The 19,150-nt window shown below is 42.0% G+C and overlaps 1 protein-coding gene and 1 long non-coding RNA gene across 25 annotated transcripts in view; one reads left to right on the forward strand and one right to left on the reverse strand.

Moving 5' to 3' along the window:
* Nucleotides 1-7,958, forward strand: part of LOC114672391 (uncharacterized) — a 161,406-nt gene extending 153,448 nt beyond the window's left edge. The window contains exons 7-9 of the long non-coding RNA XR_013402215.1: nucleotides 4,126-4,500; nucleotides 6,677-6,975; nucleotides 7,676-7,958. This is a non-coding gene — a long non-coding RNA (uncharacterized LOC114672391). The remainder of the gene's footprint in view (nucleotides 1-4,125; nucleotides 4,501-6,676; nucleotides 6,976-7,675) is intronic.
* ELAVL4 (ELAV like RNA binding protein 4) overlaps nucleotides 1-19,150 on the reverse strand; it is a 152,798-nt gene that overhangs the window by 19,734 nt on the left and 113,914 nt on the right. For 18 of the 24 annotated variants that reach the window (NM_001258180.1, XM_015139169.3, XM_015139130.3 and 15 more), the window contains one exon: nucleotides 5,238-5,341. In NM_001258180.1, the coding sequence (NP_001245109.1) occupies nucleotides 5,238-5,341 (104 nt within the window). Of the gene's footprint in view, nucleotides 1-2,361; nucleotides 2,866-5,237; nucleotides 5,342-19,150 lie in introns of those variants that run through there. The other 6 variants (XM_077991740.1, XM_077991751.1, XM_077991719.1 and 3 more) reach the window with 1 other exon arrangement.

A 19,150-nucleotide genomic window follows, 5' to 3' on the forward strand; every position in this document is an offset into this window, starting at 1 on the left:
TTAGGTCAAAACCCAAACAGGTGTCCCAACACTCTGAACGGTTTAGGGGATGTGATACCAAACCCTCACATTCCATTTTGGATCACTTTTTACTGAAAGTTCTCAATGTAACTTGAACATCAATTCAAAACTTTAGTAAACATATTTCTCTTTTGAAGGTACTCATTTTCTTTGTTCCTAATGAATGTGACAGAGCTGGACCAAATGCAACCTCACGGAAGCGGTTCTTAGTAAAAGTATAAAATTACAATGTAAATTCAGAAGCTGTTCTTTTGGAGCCCAAGAGAAGGTCAGGCCTGGGACAGGCATCAGGTGTGGGGTCAAGGAGTACCAGGAATAATTTTTCAGAATCTACAGCCATTTCCAGAGTCTAAAATGATCCCTATTGGAGATGACTTTAAAAAACAAAGCCAGTCGGGCACAGTAGCTCACGCCTGTAATCCCAGCACTTTGGGAGGCCAAGGCGGGCAGATCACCTGAGGTCGGGAGTTCACGACCAGCCTGACCAACATGGAGAAAACCTGTCTCTACTAAAAATACAAAATTAGCCGGGCGTGGTACTGCCTGCCTGTAATCCCAGCTACTCGGGAGGCTGAGGCAGGAGAATTGCTGGAACCTGGGAAGCAGAGGTTGCGGTGAGCTGAGATTGCACCATTGCACTCCATCCTGGGCAACAAGAGCGAAACTCTGTCTAAAACACACACACACACACACGCACGCACGCACGCATGCACGCACCAAAAACAAAGCTAAACAAATAGCATCCCAAACCCCTAAATGAGGCAAGTCATCTCTACTGGGCTCAGGGTTGAAACACTAAACAATGACCCAATTTCCCAAGTGGGGTTCCAGGCTGCTCTGGCAGGCTAGTGAATGTAAGCCCATGGTCCATACTCCATAGCTCTCTGACATACATGGATGGAAGAATCTCTAGGGCACTGCCATTTCTGGTTCACCCAAATCCAAGGACCTAGCACAGAGCCTGGAAAGCAGGGACTCAAGAAGAAATGAAGTCAGGTCTGTCCCTAGGTTGATGGCAGAAGCCCTGAGCCATGTCTGTTTACTAAAGAACCTGGAGGAGACAAACAATTCATTTGTTTGCTTTTTTCTCCTTCCCATGCCACAGAGTATAACCCATGTGTGCACAGAGCCAAATACACACCCACACATCCTCACAGAATGCACGTGTTGCTGAGCAAGCAGGCAGTATGACATTCCAACACTTACGACCTACTGCCAGAGAGTTATTTTTAAAACATTTTTTTCTTACTCCAAGTCTCGCTTATCAATTGTGTGATCCGGGGTATGTCTCTAAATCTCCTTGGGCCTCAGTTTCCTCACCTGTATAAAGGAGGTAATAATAGTACCTCCTGACAGGGCTATTTTAAGAATTAGAGTTGATGTGTATAAAGCACCTAGCTCCAGGGATATTTCAGAGATGAAATGATATCAAGCATGTAAAAGGGTTATAATAGTATTGGATACAGAGTGAATACTCACTATAAGTTAGCATTACTATTAATCTTTACTATTATTATTTCAAGCTCATGCTAACACATTAAGCAGCTCCTCTTCTGACAGAATCCTTCAGAGGCCGTTTTGAAGCTAACTTGAACTCCACTGCTGGCCTGTTTTATGGCTTTGGACAAGTCACTTCACGTCTCTGAGCCTGAGCCTGATCTCCAAGATGTGTGGTGGGAACTTTCTCCCACTAAAGAAGTTATAACCCAAAGAACAATTCCCCTGGAGTCACCATCCACACTATGCATTGGGAGCTTAATTACACATCATGCTCTTTCTCTGCTTTCGTGCTGTGCTGATGCCTAGACTGCATGCTCCTGGAGGACAGAGGTCTAGATTGCTCTCTAAATGCTGTCAGTATTCACACACAGTCACGTAACACTGCCCCTAATAAAAGGGAAATTGATATTTGTTGACTGGGAACCATCATTTTTGGGTACCTCCTAGTACAGGTTGAGTATCCCTTATCAGAAATGGGACCACAGATTTTAGATTTTGGAATATTTGCATTATACTGATTCAACATCCTTGATCCAAAAACTTAAAATTTGAAATGCACCAATGAGCATTTCCTTTGAGTGTCACGTAGGTGCTCAAAAAGTTTCAAATTTTGGAGCATTTTGGGTTTCAGATTTTCTGATTTGGGATGCTCAGCCTGTAGTGGACTTGTAATGAGCCATTCACTACCAATTGGCAAAACAATGTTTTCATATTTAAATGTGAGTTCATTTTTTTTTTTTTTTTTTTAGTGGGGGTGGGTTGGGGGGTGGTTTGCAAACTGCCTGTCAGAAGGTCAACTATTAATTTCTGTTTGGCCCACCTATATAACACTTAACATTCTTTGAGTTATTTTCTAGCTTTTAAAAATTGGGAGATTGACATGAAAAAAATCTAGATTTTCATGTGTATTGAACAACCGGTAGATCTGGCAACAATCTGGGTTTAAACAGTTAGCAGCAGCAGCAGAATAGCTGTCCTCTTTACTGCTCACTACAGTCTCCACCACTCCCTTAGCGCTTTCCAGAACCTTCCCTGAATCCACCTGTTAATCATTAACCTTCACGGCTTTGGAATTAACTATTGATTTGCCTGAACCTATTTTGTGCATTACATTTAAAGTAGAGTGTTTTGCACTCCAGAAATTTGAAAAGGAGGGAGAAATTCGACCAAAGTTCACAAACATGTACTAGATGGTCCTGAGATCTCTGTAATGTACACTTCCAAACAAGATACTTGATTTTTTTTGCAGACAGGCAAGTTAACTAATCCTTCATGGGAGTCAGAGCAAAGAGATAAATCTCATGTCACTTATCAAAGCAAACAGAAGCAGAGGTAAACAGTGGCCTGAAAGACAAAAGAGCAATTTAAAAAAATTAATAAATGATGAGACTATTAAACAGCACACAAAAGGGGTTTGCTTTTTCTTCCCTGTAATATGATTTTTACCTAAAACATTGTGTCCCTTTAGAAAATGGAAGAAAAGTTAATAAAGGAACCTATCACTCAAACTTAATTTTTAGTACAGCAAATAAACTGCTTTAATGAAAGGGCTGAAATCCCCAGGTTTGCACATTAAATTTTCATTCGTAGTGGAGAATGGAAATTATTGATTCAGCCGTGGCATCGTGCATTTTGAATCCTACAGTGCCTCAGAAGCCCACATTACCGCTGGGTGCAAATGTGTTGGCAGCGTTTTGATGCAGGTTGAGCACAGGGTGGGTGAGGGGGTGGGGAAAGGAATATAGATAATGGAAGGAGGCAGACTCACTCTTTACAGAAAGAAAATAATCAATGTTCCTTGTCTCTAAGATCCACTTAGATGAAGCCTCTGATGGCATGATGGGCTAGGGGGTATATCTGAGACCAGAAAAGCCAGGTCTACTCAGTCTTTGGGGAAACCACAATGGCCTTGTGGAATACTTAAAAAAAAAAAAAAAAAGCAAAATGGAAGGTTGATTATTTGATCCTAAGCTCCTGGAGAAGAGTTGGGGTTTCAAGAAAACTGTAAAGAAATGTACCTTTTTCAGTTCAAGGTTAGTGTGTCTGTCAAGGGAAGAGTAAATGTCTGACATTCTAATGCTGAACTGGATAGCACAGAAAATCAATCAAAACTACAAATATAGCTCTCAGTCTAGTGTGGCCTCATCAAAGAGTCAGGTGACATGAGCATCCGGTCTTGTCTTAAAGCATGAAAATAGGTATGTTTTTACTTTGAAAGAAATTAATCCTCCTGCCTCTCAGAGGACTACCCCACAATTAAACAACTCTTTGTTATTTCCTCATTAGAGAACTCATAGGAAATGATTCTAAGCCTAGACTGAGGCAGCCTGAATCAGGTCCATTTTGGGATCTTTGTGTACCAGGCTGTATGAGATCAGGGAAAGCAATCGTCTTTAGAAATAAGCTAAACTCAATTGCAAAAGTAAAGCTGCTTAAAAAAGAAAGAAAGATAATCACATATTCTAAAAAGAGAAAGGTTTTGCTTTGTTTTTGTTTTGATTACCTTCCAGCTAAGATTATCTTATACCAGTAGTCTCCTCTATCAGGCTCGATGTTGGAAAAGTAGCTTTGTTGGACTAAAAAGTTCTGGTTTTGTGTTTTCAGATGCTGAGAGCTGGTGCCATCTATAGATTTCCATTCTGGGAGAGGTTTCTCTTTTGTCCTACTTTGCGTCAGACCTGCTGTCGTGAGGATAAGAGCGCCCAGGAGACACTTCCCTGCAGTTTAATAGGCTATGAAAGATGGGGACTCATTAATTGGCTGGCAGCTGCCCCTAAGCAGGACGCTGCCTGGAGGTGGGGGAAGAAAGGGAAGGAAGGCCGAAGAGGAGGCAGGCTCCATCCACTAGACCACCACTGGCTGCCCAAGGGAATCTCCAAGGCAAACAGCACTACCTCCTGAAGGATCCCACAAGTGAAGTCTGAACTGAGAGTATGACTATCCAGTGACAGAAACTTAAACCTCCTTCTGGAGGAGCAGGTTCTGGGTTATCGTTTTTCTTTTTTGACTTAAAACAACCCTTCCTGAGATATTATCTACCCATCTAATTATTTTCGGATTGCTGAAATGTTACTTTTTCTGTCATTCCCATACTATGCTCTCATCGATTTTATTATAGTACCCATCCCTCCCTATTACACTGGTATGTTTATTTATAACTGATACTCCCTTTTCGAGTCTCGATTAGGAGGGTCCTAGCCACCCTTTGGTAAAGCCAAGCTGCATCCTGGCACACAAAGCTTCCTGACTTGGCCCTGCCACCTCCCATCCTCATCTTTTCACCTTCCCATCCAAACTTAGGCCACACTATTTATATGCTGTCCCTGCTCACAACGTCTTACATTTTCACAGCTTTGCATGCACTGTTTCCTCTGCCTGGAACAGGTTCCTTGCCTCAGCCTTTTCCCTTGGCTCGGCTCTGGCCATCTTTGCAGACTCAGGTTCACAGGCCCTCTTTGTGGGGTCTTGAATCCCAAATATCCCATCTGCTCTCTTAATTGGAGGTCTCACAGCTTGTGATCCCTTCCCTCTACTCAACCCTCACCTCACTCTTCTGTAACACCCTGTGTCTCCCATTTAGTATAGTGGATGGTAAATGTTCTTTGAATAAATCAAGAACACTGCTTCCAGCCCCCACATAGCCTGGATTTATCAGATCAACAGAATGAAATTTAACCAGTGCCTCCTGAATCAGGAACCGGCACATCACCTCTTACCTTTATGGTTTTGGTCTGGAGTCTGAGTCCATTTAAAGTGTTGATGGCTTTCTCTGCATCCTTTGGATCAATATAGTTAACAAATCCATACCCTAAACTCTGTCCTGTGGAAATATTAAAAAGAGAGAGAGAAAGGGAGAGAGAGACAGAGAGAAAGAGAGAGAGAGAGCATGCTCAGTATCTTTATAGAGGCAACACTTCCCACTGCAGTGAGTCAAAACTCTCCTTTGATACACAGTTCCTCTTACACCAGGGTTTACCCCCAGATTGAGAGGTGTCTAATTCCTCCAACTCTTACTCTTGTTGGCTATTAAACTTTAGGAGCTGTGCAAGCTAAAACTGGGTAAGTGCCCCTGCACAGCCACACAAGAGATACACAAGTATCCACATAATCAGGGAGAGGCAGGACATGGTAGAGGAAAGAGAACAGGTGTGGTTTGTCAGAAGAGAAACTGGAGCCTTAGAGCTTTCCCTGTCAGCTGTGCGACTTTGTAAGGAAGTCATTTAATCTCTCTCCCCCTCCCACCTCCAATCTCTGTTCTGGAGATAACAGCACTTACCTCAGGTAGGTTTGAGAGAGTGAGAGATTGTGTACAAAATGCCTACCAAGTACATTACCTATATTGGAGTAGGTGCTCAACAAAAGACAGCTATGCTCTGCTCAGGCCCGTAAAATTGAGGCAAGTGCTGGACACAGTAGCTGTGTCTATTGCCTCGGTCATGCCAGCCACACCCACACTCAGAGGGATGTAGCAAGATTTGAGTAGCAAAGACTGGAGACGTGTATAGTGAAGGACGCAGGCATGGCTGGAATTACAGCAGTTGCTACAAATCGTTCTTTACCCTCATCATCCCCTGAGTCAAAGAACAATAAAGAAAAAGGAGAGGGGGTTTCTACTGAAAACAGCTGAGGAGCTCCTAACACAAAGCTAAGAGTGCAAATACACTCTGAAAAGAGGATTTAGCTACTTTAGGTGGAGATGGCATCAACTTGTCTGCAAAGAGAGGTAGCAAGTGATAGGGCTCCCCCCAAGTGAAATAAAAATAATGTGCTTGCAATCGTGCCACTGATTATAAATAGTCCATCAGCTCTGCCATGTGTCATCAGCCAGAAATATCATTAGGAAACTTTACATTTTCTGACATACCCTTTAAGAAACACAGAGCTTGGGGTGGCTGCAAAACCAGCTTGAACTTCCCAGGCAATGTTATTGATTTGTGGGCGGCAGCAGAGCCGAAGGGGAGGAAAATGACAGGACATCACATGTCAGCAAAGACTGATTACATAAAGCTCTCTTTGGAGTACTGGGGCCAGGGCTGGGAGATAATACAGCAAAAGCCTGCCATGTCCTGGTGACAGGAGCCCATTTCAGCGGCCAAAAAATCTTTCCAACAGCTTCTGTTTTGCTGGTAAATGTCTGTGTTTGTGTTGGTTGTAGGAGGAAACCTGGGAAAACAAGTTGGGTTCTGGATGAGAAAATGGGCGACTTATTATAGGATGGTGCAAAGAGAATCACAAGAAAGCTCAATGGCATTTGACCCCAAATGGAAAACCCAAAATGACAACACCTTCCATTAGGATATTCCTTTGTTTTGGAAGAACAGGGTGAGAAGAAGACAGGCAGGGGCAAACTTTACCAGACATGCCCTTCACCAGCCAAGATTAGTAACTGAAGAGGAAGGAGAGAATGCTGGGTGCACTCCAGCTGCTGGGACCCTTCTCTTTCCATCTCACTGTGTAAGTATGGTGTGTGAGTGGTGTGTATGTGTGTGTGTGTGTATATGTGTGTGTGGAGGGGGCAGGGTGAGGTGAATTACAAGATCCTGCCATATGTTCCAAGAAATTTCATCTTGCAAATACAAAAATACAGAGACCAATTTCATTGGTTTAAAAATATCATTTATCCGAAATTTGTCTCCATCTCATTAAACCCAGCTAAATAATTCACCTAATTAAATATATTTTCATCATGCAAATTTCTCAGTCATATTTACCTTGCATATATGAGAAGCTTTAAAAATTGCTGTACTAAAGTATTCTTATAATCACTTTTTAAAAACAGTCATTCACCAAGTTGAGCTGCTTTTAAAGGGTATTTTTAAAACAATTATGTCAATATAAACCTTATGTATAAGTTCTAGGAAACTGGTCAGATGGTCTAACTATCCAGCCCAATTTAATTTGTGTAAAATTGAAATAAACTACGAAAAATATAAACAAAACACTCGCCACTTAACAGGAAACATTAGACCTAACTCACATTGGAGTAGTACTTGATTTATTATACTCATGGAATATATGTGGAGGAATCATGCTTACTAGTGGTACATGCTCCTGACACACTGCCCATCTTTCTAAAATTACTCATATATTGATGAAAATCTAAAATAAATATAATGAGCATAATTTTTACATTCTATATTTTATTTTGTTTTAGACCTTTGCTTCTGGAGGAAGGAAAACACATTCAAGTCCCAGGAAGACTCTGAAGGTCAAATGAGGGAAAGGAGCCCTCTTGCCCAGCAAGACATATCATGTCAAGCCACTTGCTTGTATCAGTCCCAAATCCACCATCACCTTAGTTCCTGACTGCAATTAGCACAACTGTGTTATCACCTGCTCTAGCTTTAGAGAGAGACTGCATTTAACATCAAGAATGAGGGTGCTTTTGGGAAAATGAAAAAATAAAAATAAAACACAGATGAACATCATTTCAGAAAGGAAGAGGAAAAAAAGATGATGATTCTCCTTGATATAAAATAATGAACTGCAAGCTCTAACACAGAACATTGCATTGAACAAGAGGAGGACAGAGGCAGAAAAACTTGCCTATGAATTGAAAGATATGACATAGTCTGGCATCACAAAGAAACTACCTGTGGTTAGCCTAGTTCACGAACAGGTTTTCTTAACATGCTTCTCACCATCATAGGAGTCCAACTAAGTCTAATAAAAAATACTCTATGGATCTAAGCATTCTCTTTTAACATGCCCTATAGAGGACTCAGTCTCTAAGTAGAAAACATAAAAACCCAAGATTTACTTCTTTTAGAAACTATTTCAGTAGTAAAGGAGAGTAAAATGATGAAAAATTTTAATTTTGGTGGCCGTATATTGGTGATGGGTTTTAGATTTGCAGTTCTGTATGTAAGTGTACCTACAAAAAAATAGATGAAACACATTCACAAAAAATAGCAACACTTTTTCTATGGGGACCAAGAGAAATGCTATGTTGGGAGGGCCTGAGGGATCCAGTCTGGAACCTAGAGCTAGTATGTATCTGCTTTCCAGAAATCATATCTTTTTATTATTCTGTTTTTTTTTTTTCAAATGGCTACATCTTCTCCTTTTATCGGCAGCAGCAAGATTTGAGAACATAGGGACGGCAACAGTATTTTCAGAACAGAAAATTAAAACAAACTGTATTTTTGTTCCCAATTTGTGAGTTTATTTTGATGGAAGGTGAACAAATAAAAAGGAAATCATTAAAGTTATGTTTATTGAATCCTCTTTATTAAAAAATAAGATATTATGAAATTAAGACTGTCTCCAAAATTTAGAAACTATAGTGAGCATTTGGCCCCTTGGTGCCCAGGTGACCTACAATCCTTACTGTGACCAGTCCCTAATAATCTTGTCCAGCAGGCATGGGTGAATGGTCCCCAGTTATCGTGCATGGGCAGGAAATGCATTATTGGCAGTTTGAGATGGTAACTTACAATTCAGAATGTACTTTCCAAGAGAAAACTGCTACACATAATGGCTACACTTTAAAGCACTTCAGAGTATTTTGAATTAAACAGGTTTTTGTTTTTAACAAGCTGTTCTTAAATCTGAACTTCAATATTTCTGTTTTTATAAAGCATAGGCACATAGGCACACACACAAATACACAATGTCTCCTCTTACTATGACATGGCAACGTCTTTATTCTGTTATAATAATTTGTATATCTAACTTTTCCCCTTAGAAACCAAACACATCTTCCCAAAATAACTAGCTCATAAAAGTTTGTATCCTTGCACATAGTAAGTAATCAACAAATGCTTGATAAATGAAAGAAGGGATGTATGCATTTGTACTAGCCCTCTACTACTGAAAGCATATGACCAGAATGTTTGGTAAGTTTGGGGGAAGAAGGGGAAAAGAGTGGGTACCCAGGGAATTAATTTTGCATTTGTGAGAAAGAGAGAACACAACAACAAACTGACTCTGGGGATTGGAAAACAAAACACAAACAAGGAATATCCTGGGTAGGTTCTCCTCCGGTACAGATCAGATGAACAACAAAAATCACCCTTATCCACCTTTCCACAGAGATTCTGAGTTTACAAAATGCTTTCCCATCCTTCTATGCGTTTGATTCTCCCAACAACCCTGTGTGAGAGATAATCATCATTTTACAGATGCGGATATTGAAGCTCAGAGAAAATGGTGATTTGCCTAAGATTACAGAGCTAGATCATAGTCTGGATCGGGGTCAGAAAACATGTTTATGTGTAGGGCAAGACAGTAAATAGTTTAGGCTTGGTAGGTCTTATGGTCCCTGACAACTCTGCCATTGTGTAGCAGCCATAGACAGTATGTAAACAAATGAGTGTGGCTGTGTTCCAATAAAACTTTATCTAGAAAAACAGACAGTAGGCCCAATGTGGCCCATGAGCTGTACTTTGCTGATCTTCTGGTCTAGATCATTTGACTTCAAATCCTGTACTCTCTGCCACAGCTAGTTACTCCATTTGAACTAAAATGTTATTATAACAATGATTCTGAGACCTGAAATGTATCAGAGTCTTTTTGAATCTGCCATGAAAAAGTAAATTATCTCCAGTAGTTTGTGTTAAGCATTTTTGTTATATTTAATCTCTAGAAAGTGTTGAGAGCATAGCTGGTTATAACCCCTTATTTTCCCAGCCATTCTGGATAGACATACTTTTTCCTTGCCTTTAGGGTCCTGGGGATTATTCTGATCCTGACGTCCTCATGGTTGATGACTGCAGTAGAGAAGCTGGCCAGAAAGAACCTCAGCATTTCTGCACTGCCAATCTGCACACCTTGCTCTTTTGCTCTTTAAAAACCATCATTCTCCAGAAACTGAACAGTTACTCCCCTCATCTGCAAAGCCCCTGAGGAGGCAGCCAGATGGGTAGCTGCTGTTGAAAACTTCTGAGTTGAGTAAGGAATTTTTATGGAAGTTAGAACCCCTAGCTCAGGCTGAAATCCTGTTCTCAAAGCACATGATAAAATCCCCAGTCACCTCAAGATCACCTGCATGGTGATAATCCACGTACTAGGTTAATTGCAGCCAACTCCATATCCTGGGACTCCCATTCACTGCCCATTCTGAGAGGTCTTTCCTGCTTTCAGAAGCCTTAAATCTACCCAAACACACCCAAGAAAGGGTCAGATGAATGGCTGTTACTGCATGTATCAATGTGTGTGTGGTTCAAAACTACTTGCTGTATAACCTTGGTTAAGTCATTTAAGCTTTATCAGCATGCTCTCTTATCTGGAAAAATAGAGATAATCCCTTAATTCTCACAATCAAAGGATCACTGTGAAGATTATATTAACATGGGGACTAATAGCAGCTACAATTTATTCAGTGCTTACTATGTGCCAGGCACTGTACTAACTGGCTTATTAATGTTACCTCATTTAATTCTGTGTGAAATGGGTATCATCAGGCCCACTGTGCAGATAAGGAAAGTGAGGTATGAGAAATGTTAAATAATCTGTCCAAAGTCAACCAGCAAGTAGCTCCAAGGCTAGGATTTGAATGAACTCCAGTCTGTTGGATATCTCAGTTCATGCTTTCTCTCCACAGGGGCTGGCCCGAGTGTAAGTGTCCAGCAGAGTGTCTGGCATCAGGCAGTTACTCAAGGGGATGCATTCACCTGCACTGGGGGTCTCTTCTCCTTTTTAACACACTGACTGGGGGTCCGTTGGGGTTCTGGAGTACCTATGACTGTTCCCTCCCATCCCACCTCTGAGAGGCTTACAATGAGTCTTGGCTTATTTCCTGCAAGCCCAGTGTTACTAGAGCCAACTAGTCAGAGGATTTATTTTCTTTTGGTCATTCACACAATTTCCTCAAACGAAGTATGTGAGTTTTTTTGTTTGCTTGTTTGTTTTGTCTCATTCTTTCGCCCAAGCTGGAGTACGGTGGCATGATCATAGCTTGCTGCAGCCTCAAACTCCTGGGCTCAAGCCATCCTCCCACCTCAGCATCCAGGGTAGCTGAGATTACAGGCGCATGCCACCACACCTGGCTAAATGTATTTATTTATTAAGAAATCACGTCTTGTTTTGTTGCCCAGCTTGGTCTCCAACTTTTGGGCTCAAGCATTCCTCCTGCCTCGGCCTCTCAAAGTGTTGGGATTACAGGCCACCATGCCCAGCTTACGTATGGTTTAAAACCTTGCTACTCAAGGTGTGGTTCCTGTATCAGCATCACTGGCATCACCCAGGGACTTGTGAAAAATGCAGATCTTCAGGTCCCATCCCAGACCTACTGAATCAAAATCTGTACTTCCACAAAATCCTCAAGTAAGTTAAATGCACATGAAGGATTAAGAAGCATTGGTTTAAAGTATGACGAGAAACACTGGAAAGAAAGGGACTTGGAGTTGGTCAGACGTGTGTCTGAATCCCAGTTCTTCAATTTACTGCTGTGTGACTCTGGCTAAGTTAAATTAAACTCCCTGTGCCTTGGTTTCTGGGGATACTACACACCCAACTCATGGTAACAGAGAAGGGAAGCTCTGATGGGAAAGCTCTCAGAATTTCTTGGTATATGCTATTTCTTTTTGTCTCCAAAATTTGCTTTCTTACTTTGCGTCTTTCTGCTTCAATAATCTCATTTATAAGATGGGGCTAATATTACTTTTTTCAAGGGGTTAATAAGAAGATTAAAAGTGGTAATTCATGTAAAGTCACTGCCGTATAACAGATGCTCAATGGATGTTTGGTTCCTTTTCCTTCTTCTCTCATTCCCCATGAGATACTGTCTGAGACTGCTGTCTATGTGAATGTTATTCCTTCAAGAAACCACAACCTTCTTGAAGGTAGAGACTGCTTCTGATGCCTTTCTTTTACATTGGGGCATATAATATTCAACACACACACAAATCCCACATATAACTGGCACCTACCACATGCTAGACACTATGGGTAGACCCCAAAATGACCAAAAAATTGTCCCCACATATAATGTAGAAGGAAAACACAGGTATAAAAACTAATTATAGCCCAGCAAAAATAATACATATAATAGGTATTTTTCTTTTAAAGCTATATATAAGAACAGAGAGAAAGTTGAAATTGAGTCTGACTGAGCAGAGTAGGGAAGGCTTCATGGAGGTGGAGACATTTGAGCTGGGCTTTGAAGATAAAGCAGAGTTTTGATAGAGTTTCCCTATCACATTGATGACATTCCAACTTGAGGGCTGAATCCAAGTACTACATTTATCCCACAGATAATTAGTGAGCATGTGTTACGTGCCAGGCATATCACTAGGAATATAGAAGAGAACAAAACCTACTTGTTTTCTGCCATCACTGAATTTACATTCTGATTGGGGTTGAGGGAGATGGACAATAACTACATAAATAAAATATAATGTTTGTCAGATGATAGTGAGTTGTAGGGAGAAAATAAAGCAGAGAAGAAGGAAAGGCAGTGTAGGGGGTGGAGTTGTGATTTTTAAATAGGTATGATGATTTTTAAATAGGTATGATAGTTAATACTGAGTGTCAACTTGATTAGATTGAAGGATACAAACTATTGATCCTGGGTGTGTCTGTGAAGGTGTTGCCAAAAGAGATTAACATTTGAGTCAGTGGGCTGGGGAAGGTAGATCCACCCTTAACCTGGTGGGCACCATCTAAACAGCTGCCAGCGATATAAAGCAGGCAGAAAAATGAGAAAAGGAGAGACAGGCCTAGCCTCCCAGAGATCCAGCATCTTTCTCCCACGCTGGATGCTTCCTGCCCTTGAACATTGGACTCCAGGTTCTTCAGTTCTGGGACTCGGACTGGCTCTCCTTGCTCCTCAGCTTTCAGACAACCTATTGTGGGACCCTGTGATCATGTAAGTTAATACTTAATAAACTCCCCTTTATATATATACATATATATGTGTGTGTGTGTGTGTATATATATATGTATCTCCTATCAGTTCTATCCCTCTAGAGAACCCTGACTAATACAGATTTTGGTACCAGGAGTGTTTCTAGAGGAACAGAATATTAAGGATGAAGTTCTTTAATTAGTTTTGGGGTTTTTGGAGTTGGCTGCTTAATATGATTAGACCCCAAAGTGCTAAGTACTCTACTTCTAATAGTACGGAGAACACTGATAGTCTTTGGCGTGAACTGTTTAGAGCGTTATGCAAAATAAACACATTGGATACTCCTGATTCACCGCTTGTGAGCGGCAAGGAGTTTAGTGACTCTATACATAAGACCTTTGACTGTATGTGGCAAACCAAGGGGCATAATGAAGCGGGTTGGTTGCTCCTAAGTTCAGTGGACAAAGTGATGAAAGAAAATGATGAACTCAGGGATTCTGTCTCCCAGCTTCAGAAGTAGATACTGAGCTTCAAATCTGCTAAGACTGCCTTGAGTGAGAGTCTTATGTCTTGTAGAGAAAGAGCTGAAATTGTGGAAAAACAGACACGAGCTCTTCTCATGTGAGTGGCTGACCTGCAACTAAACATGCATGCACAGCCTCACCAGGTGTCTACTGTTAAAGTGAGGGCATTGATTGGAAAGGAATGGGACCCTGAAACTTGGAATGGGGATGTGTGGGAGGATCCTAAAGAAGCTGGGGACACTCCTGCCACCCTGATGAAGCAGGAGACTCTCTTGCCACCCTGCCTTCTCTTCCCCAGCTTGTGCCAATGGCCTCATGGGGAGTTCCCTATGATCAGTTGACAGGGGAAGAGAAAACAAGGGCCTGGTTTACAGATGGTTCTGCATGATATGCAGGCACCACCTGAAAGTGGACAGCTGTTGCACTACAGCCCCTTTCTAGGACATCCCTGAAGGACAGCAGTGAAGGGAAATCTTTCCAGTGGGCAGAACTTTGAGCAGTGCACCTGGGTGTGCACTTTGCATGGAAGGAGAAATGGCCACATGTACAATTATATATGATTCATGGGCTGTAGCCAATGGTTTGGCTGGACGGTCAGGTACTTGGAAGAAGCATGATTGGAAAATTGGTGACAAAGAAATCTGGAGAGAGGTATGTGGATGGATTTTTCTGAGTGGTCAAAAACTGTGAAGATATTTGCATCCCAGGTGAGTTCTCACCAATGGGTAACTTCAGCAGAGGAGGATTTTAACAACCAAGTGGATAGAATGGCCCGTTATGTGGACACCACTCAGCCTCTTTCCCCAGCCACCCCGGTCGTCGCCCAATGGGCCCATGAACAAAGTGGCCATGGTGGCAGGGATGGAAGTTATGCATGGGCTCAGCAACATGGACTTCCACTCACCAAGGGTGACCTGGCTACAGCCACTGCTGAGTGCCTAATTGGCCAGCAGCAGAGACCAACATCGAGCCCTTGATATGACACCATTCCTCGGGGTGATTAGCCAGCCACCTGGTGGCAGGTTGATTATATTAGACCTCTTCCATCATGGAAAGGGCAGAGGTTTGTCCTTACTGGAATAGACACTTACTTCAGATATGGGTTTGCCCATCTTGCACACAATGCTTCTGCTGAGACTACCATCCGTGGACTCACGGAATGCCTTATCCACCATCATGGTATTCCACACAGCATTGCCTCTGACCAAAGCACTCACTTTATTGCTAAAGAAGTGCAGTAGTGGCTCATGCTCATGGAATTCCACTGATATTACCATGTTCCCCATCATCCTGAAGTGGCTGGATTGATAGAACGATGGAATGGCCTTTTGAAGTCACAATTACAAAACCAACTAGACGGCAATATTTTGCAGGGCTGGGGCAGAGTTCTCCAGAAGGCTGTGTATGCTCTGAATCAGTGTCCAATATATGGTACTATTTCTCCCATAGCCAGGATTCATGGGTCGGGGAATCAAGGGGTGGAAGCGGAAGTGGCACCACTCACCATCACCCCTAGTGATCCACTAGCAAAATTTTTATTTCCTGTTCCTGCAACATCACGTTCTGCTGGCCTAGATGTCTTAGTTCCAGAGGGAGGAATACTGCCACAGGAGACACAATAACGATTCCATTAAACTGGAAGTTAAGATTGCTGCCTGGATACTTTGGGCTCCTCCTACCTTTAAGTCAACGGGCTAAGAAGGGAGTTGCAGTGTTGGCTGGGGTGACTGACCCAGACTATCAAGATGAAGTTAGTCTACTACTCCACAACAGAGGTAAGGAAGAATATACATGGAATACAGGAGATTCATTAGGGTGTCTCTTAGTATTACCATGCACTGTGATTAAGGTCAATGGGAAACTACAACAGCCCAATCCAGGCAGGACTACAAATGGCCCAGACACCTCAGGAATGAAGGTTGGGTCACTCCATCAGGAAAAAAAACCATGACCTGCTGAGGTGCTTGCTGAAGGCAAAGGGAATACAGAATGGGTACAGAAACAGGGACAGTAATTGTCTTGGGTATTTCCTCCTTTTTTTGCTAAAAACATGTTTGTGCTTATATAAACTTGCAGTAAGAAAATATCTTTATTTCCTTTTCCATTGTCATGTGACATAAGATTTATTGATTTCATATCAGCATGTAAGTATTGTTAACTTAATATAATGGTATTTGGGTTGGGGATTGGTGCATTTCTGGTTGTTTGAAGGATAGTTGTATTATGCTTGGTGTAATCATGAGCTTATTACTACCTTTATTTGAAGATTATGTATAACCTCAAGAGATGTGTATGGGTGCAAGTTGACAGGGGTGGACTTGTGATGGTTAATACTGAGTGTCAACTTGATTGGCTTGAAGGGTACAAAGTATTGATCCTGGGTGTGTCTGAGAGGGTGTTGCCAAAAGAGATTAACATTTGAGTCAGTGGGCTAGGGAAGGCAGATCCACCCTTAAATCTAGTGGGCACAGTCTAATCAGCTGCCTTAAAATATAAAGCAGGCAGAAAAACATGAAAAGGAGAGACTGGCCTAGCCTCCCACCCTACATCTTTCTCCCGTGCTGGATGCTTCCTGCCCTTGAACATTGGATTCCAAGTTCTTCCGTTTGGGGACTTGAACTGGCTCTCCTTGCTCCTCAGCTTGCAGGCAACCGATTGTGGGACCTTGCGATTGTGTACATTAATACTTAATAAACTCCCCTTTATACACACACACACACACACACACACACACACACACACACATATATATATCTATATCTCCTGTTAGTTCTGTCCTTCTAGAGAACCCTCACTAATACAGGTGGTCAGGTAAGGCCTCACTGCTAACATGATGTGAGAGCAGAGATCTGAGGGAAAGGGCTGGGGTGATTGAAGGGTGGTAGCCAGTCACTTCTATCAGAGAAAAGGGCATTCCAGGCAGAGGGAATCTCATGCGCAAAGGTCCTGAAGCAGGAATATGCTTGGCATGTTGGAGCAGTGGCACAAGTGAATGTCTGGGTAATCTACCATCACGCTTATCAAATGACTGAAAAGAGGAAAGCGGCACCCTTGGTTTCTTCAATCTGAATTACCATGCTGCTGAATAAGACATGTATGAAAAAACTGCAGTGGCCCCCTCCCCTCAGTCTTGCAGATCAGGTGAACATTCTCACTGACATATCCTTTGAAAACTGTCTTGTAATGTGTCTCTGTTACCCACTAGACTGGGAGCAACATGGGAACAAGGTGCTGCTTTATTCATTCCTGTTCCCCCAGGAACTAACAAAGGGCCCATAACATTATTGGATATCCAGTAAATGTTTGTTGGGTAAACTAATGAATATTATCTATTCACATGGATATTTACATTCTCTTAACCACCTTCAGTCTCCCAAATACCAAACATAAAAGGACCAGGAAAAGCAGCAAAATCTTTTTTTACCAGAGCCTTACCCGTGTCCATAGGAAGTTGATAAGAGTAACTCGATCCCATAAGACACATGTGAAAGACCTGTGGGTATTTAGTTTGAAGGAGAGAAGACTCTAGAGATATCCAAAGCCCTTTCTTTTATTTTTTTATTTTTGTAGAGACAGAGTATTGCTGTGGTTGCCCAGGCTGGTCTTGAACTCCTGGCCTCAAGCAATCCTCCCACCTAGGCTTCCCAAAGCACTGGCATGCGCCACTGTGCCTGACCTCAAAGCCCCTTCTAATATTTTGACAGGTCATGATGGGAAAATAAGGGTAGACTTGCTATGTGGGGCTCCAAAAGAGAGAATGAGAGCCAGGCAGTGGAAGAAAATTAGGGAACAGATTTTTGCCTTTATAAAAGGATAACTTTCTAATAATGCTTTTTTAAGGGGTGGGCTGCCTTGTGAGGTGGTAAGAGCCCCATGCCTAAACATATGCAAACAGAAGCTGGACCTACTATTTGTCAGAGGATGCTACAGCAGTTGGTAAGACTGACCCATAAGATCCCTTCAAAGGTTCTAAATTCTATTTATTTTAGACTCAATGCTCATAGTGGGTTTCAGTTTATCCTTATTTCTGAGAAAATAAAAATAACAGCGAATATTTTTTGAGCACCCATTATCGGTCAAGCACTTTACTTACATCACTACTTACATACTCTTTACAACCCTCTGAAGTAGGCATTTTGATATCTGTTTTACTGAAGGGGAAATTAAGGCCCATTACGGCCCGGAGGGAGAAGTAGCTTTCTTGTCTAGAAAATAGTGGCTAGGCCCATCTGACTCCAGAGCCAGTGCACTTTCTGCTGTGCCCTGGTTTCTTGAATATGTGCTCATTTGTATGCTTAAATACCTGCCCTGACATTAGCATAGTATGCCTGAGACTTTAAGAGAGCATGCGGTTGGTTGCTTGCTTGCTTGCTTTTTGAGACTGAGTCTCACTCTGTCATCTAGGCTGGGGAGCAGTGGCATGATATTGGCTCACCGCAACCTCTGCTTCCTGGGTTCAAGCAATTCTCGTACCTTAGCCTCCCAAGTAGCTGGGATTACAGGCATGCACCACCACTCCTAACTAATTTTTGTATTTTTAGTAGAGACAAGATTTTGCCATGTTGGCCAGGCTGGTTTCGAACTTCTGGCCTCAAGTGATCTGCCCGCCTCGGCTTCCCAAAGTGCTGTTATTACAGGCATGAGCCACTACACCCGGCGAGAGAGCATGGGTTTTCTAGTACCAACTGCAAGTCTTTGTTCTCCCATTTAATTCCAATATATATCCCAAAGTATCCCATTCCCATCTCCCAACTTGGCTGTGCCTTTCAAACTGGATCTGATGCATCATAAAATGACAGTCTTGGAAAGGACATTAGTATCAACCGTCTTCAAATCCCTTCTACAGATGTGGAAACTGAGAACCAAGAAAGAAGAAAGGAACTCATGATCTAGTAGAAAAGTCAGACTCATGAATTATCATTGATAGTATAGTTAAGTGTTACAATAGTGAGAGAGGGCTTTCTGGAGGATGTGATTGAGGATGTGAATTGAGACTAATTTGAAAAAATTGACAGGAGACAGCCAGGCAATAGGCAGTCAAGGGCAACAGGTATAGTAGGGCATTTCAGAAGGAGAGGACACAATGAGCACCCATTCCTTGAGAAGAAAGAACTGTCACGAAATTTATAATCATCACTTCCACATGTTGTTGATATTAACCTGTACTGTCAATACCATTTCTAAGTTGAATCCATCCTCAGATTTTTATATGAGGTCTCCTTATATCTCTGGCAGAGATTCAGGAATCATTTAAGCATCTGTAATTTTGAGTGTATCTGCTCTCTGCCAACAATATCGTTTAAAAAAACAGGACTGG

Source organism: Macaca mulatta, chromosome 1, assembly GCF_049350105.2.
Source record: "Macaca mulatta isolate MMU2019108-1 chromosome 1, T2T-MMU8v2.0, whole genome shotgun sequence".
Taxonomy (NCBI): Eukaryota; Metazoa; Chordata; class Mammalia; order Primates; family Cercopithecidae; genus Macaca; species Macaca mulatta.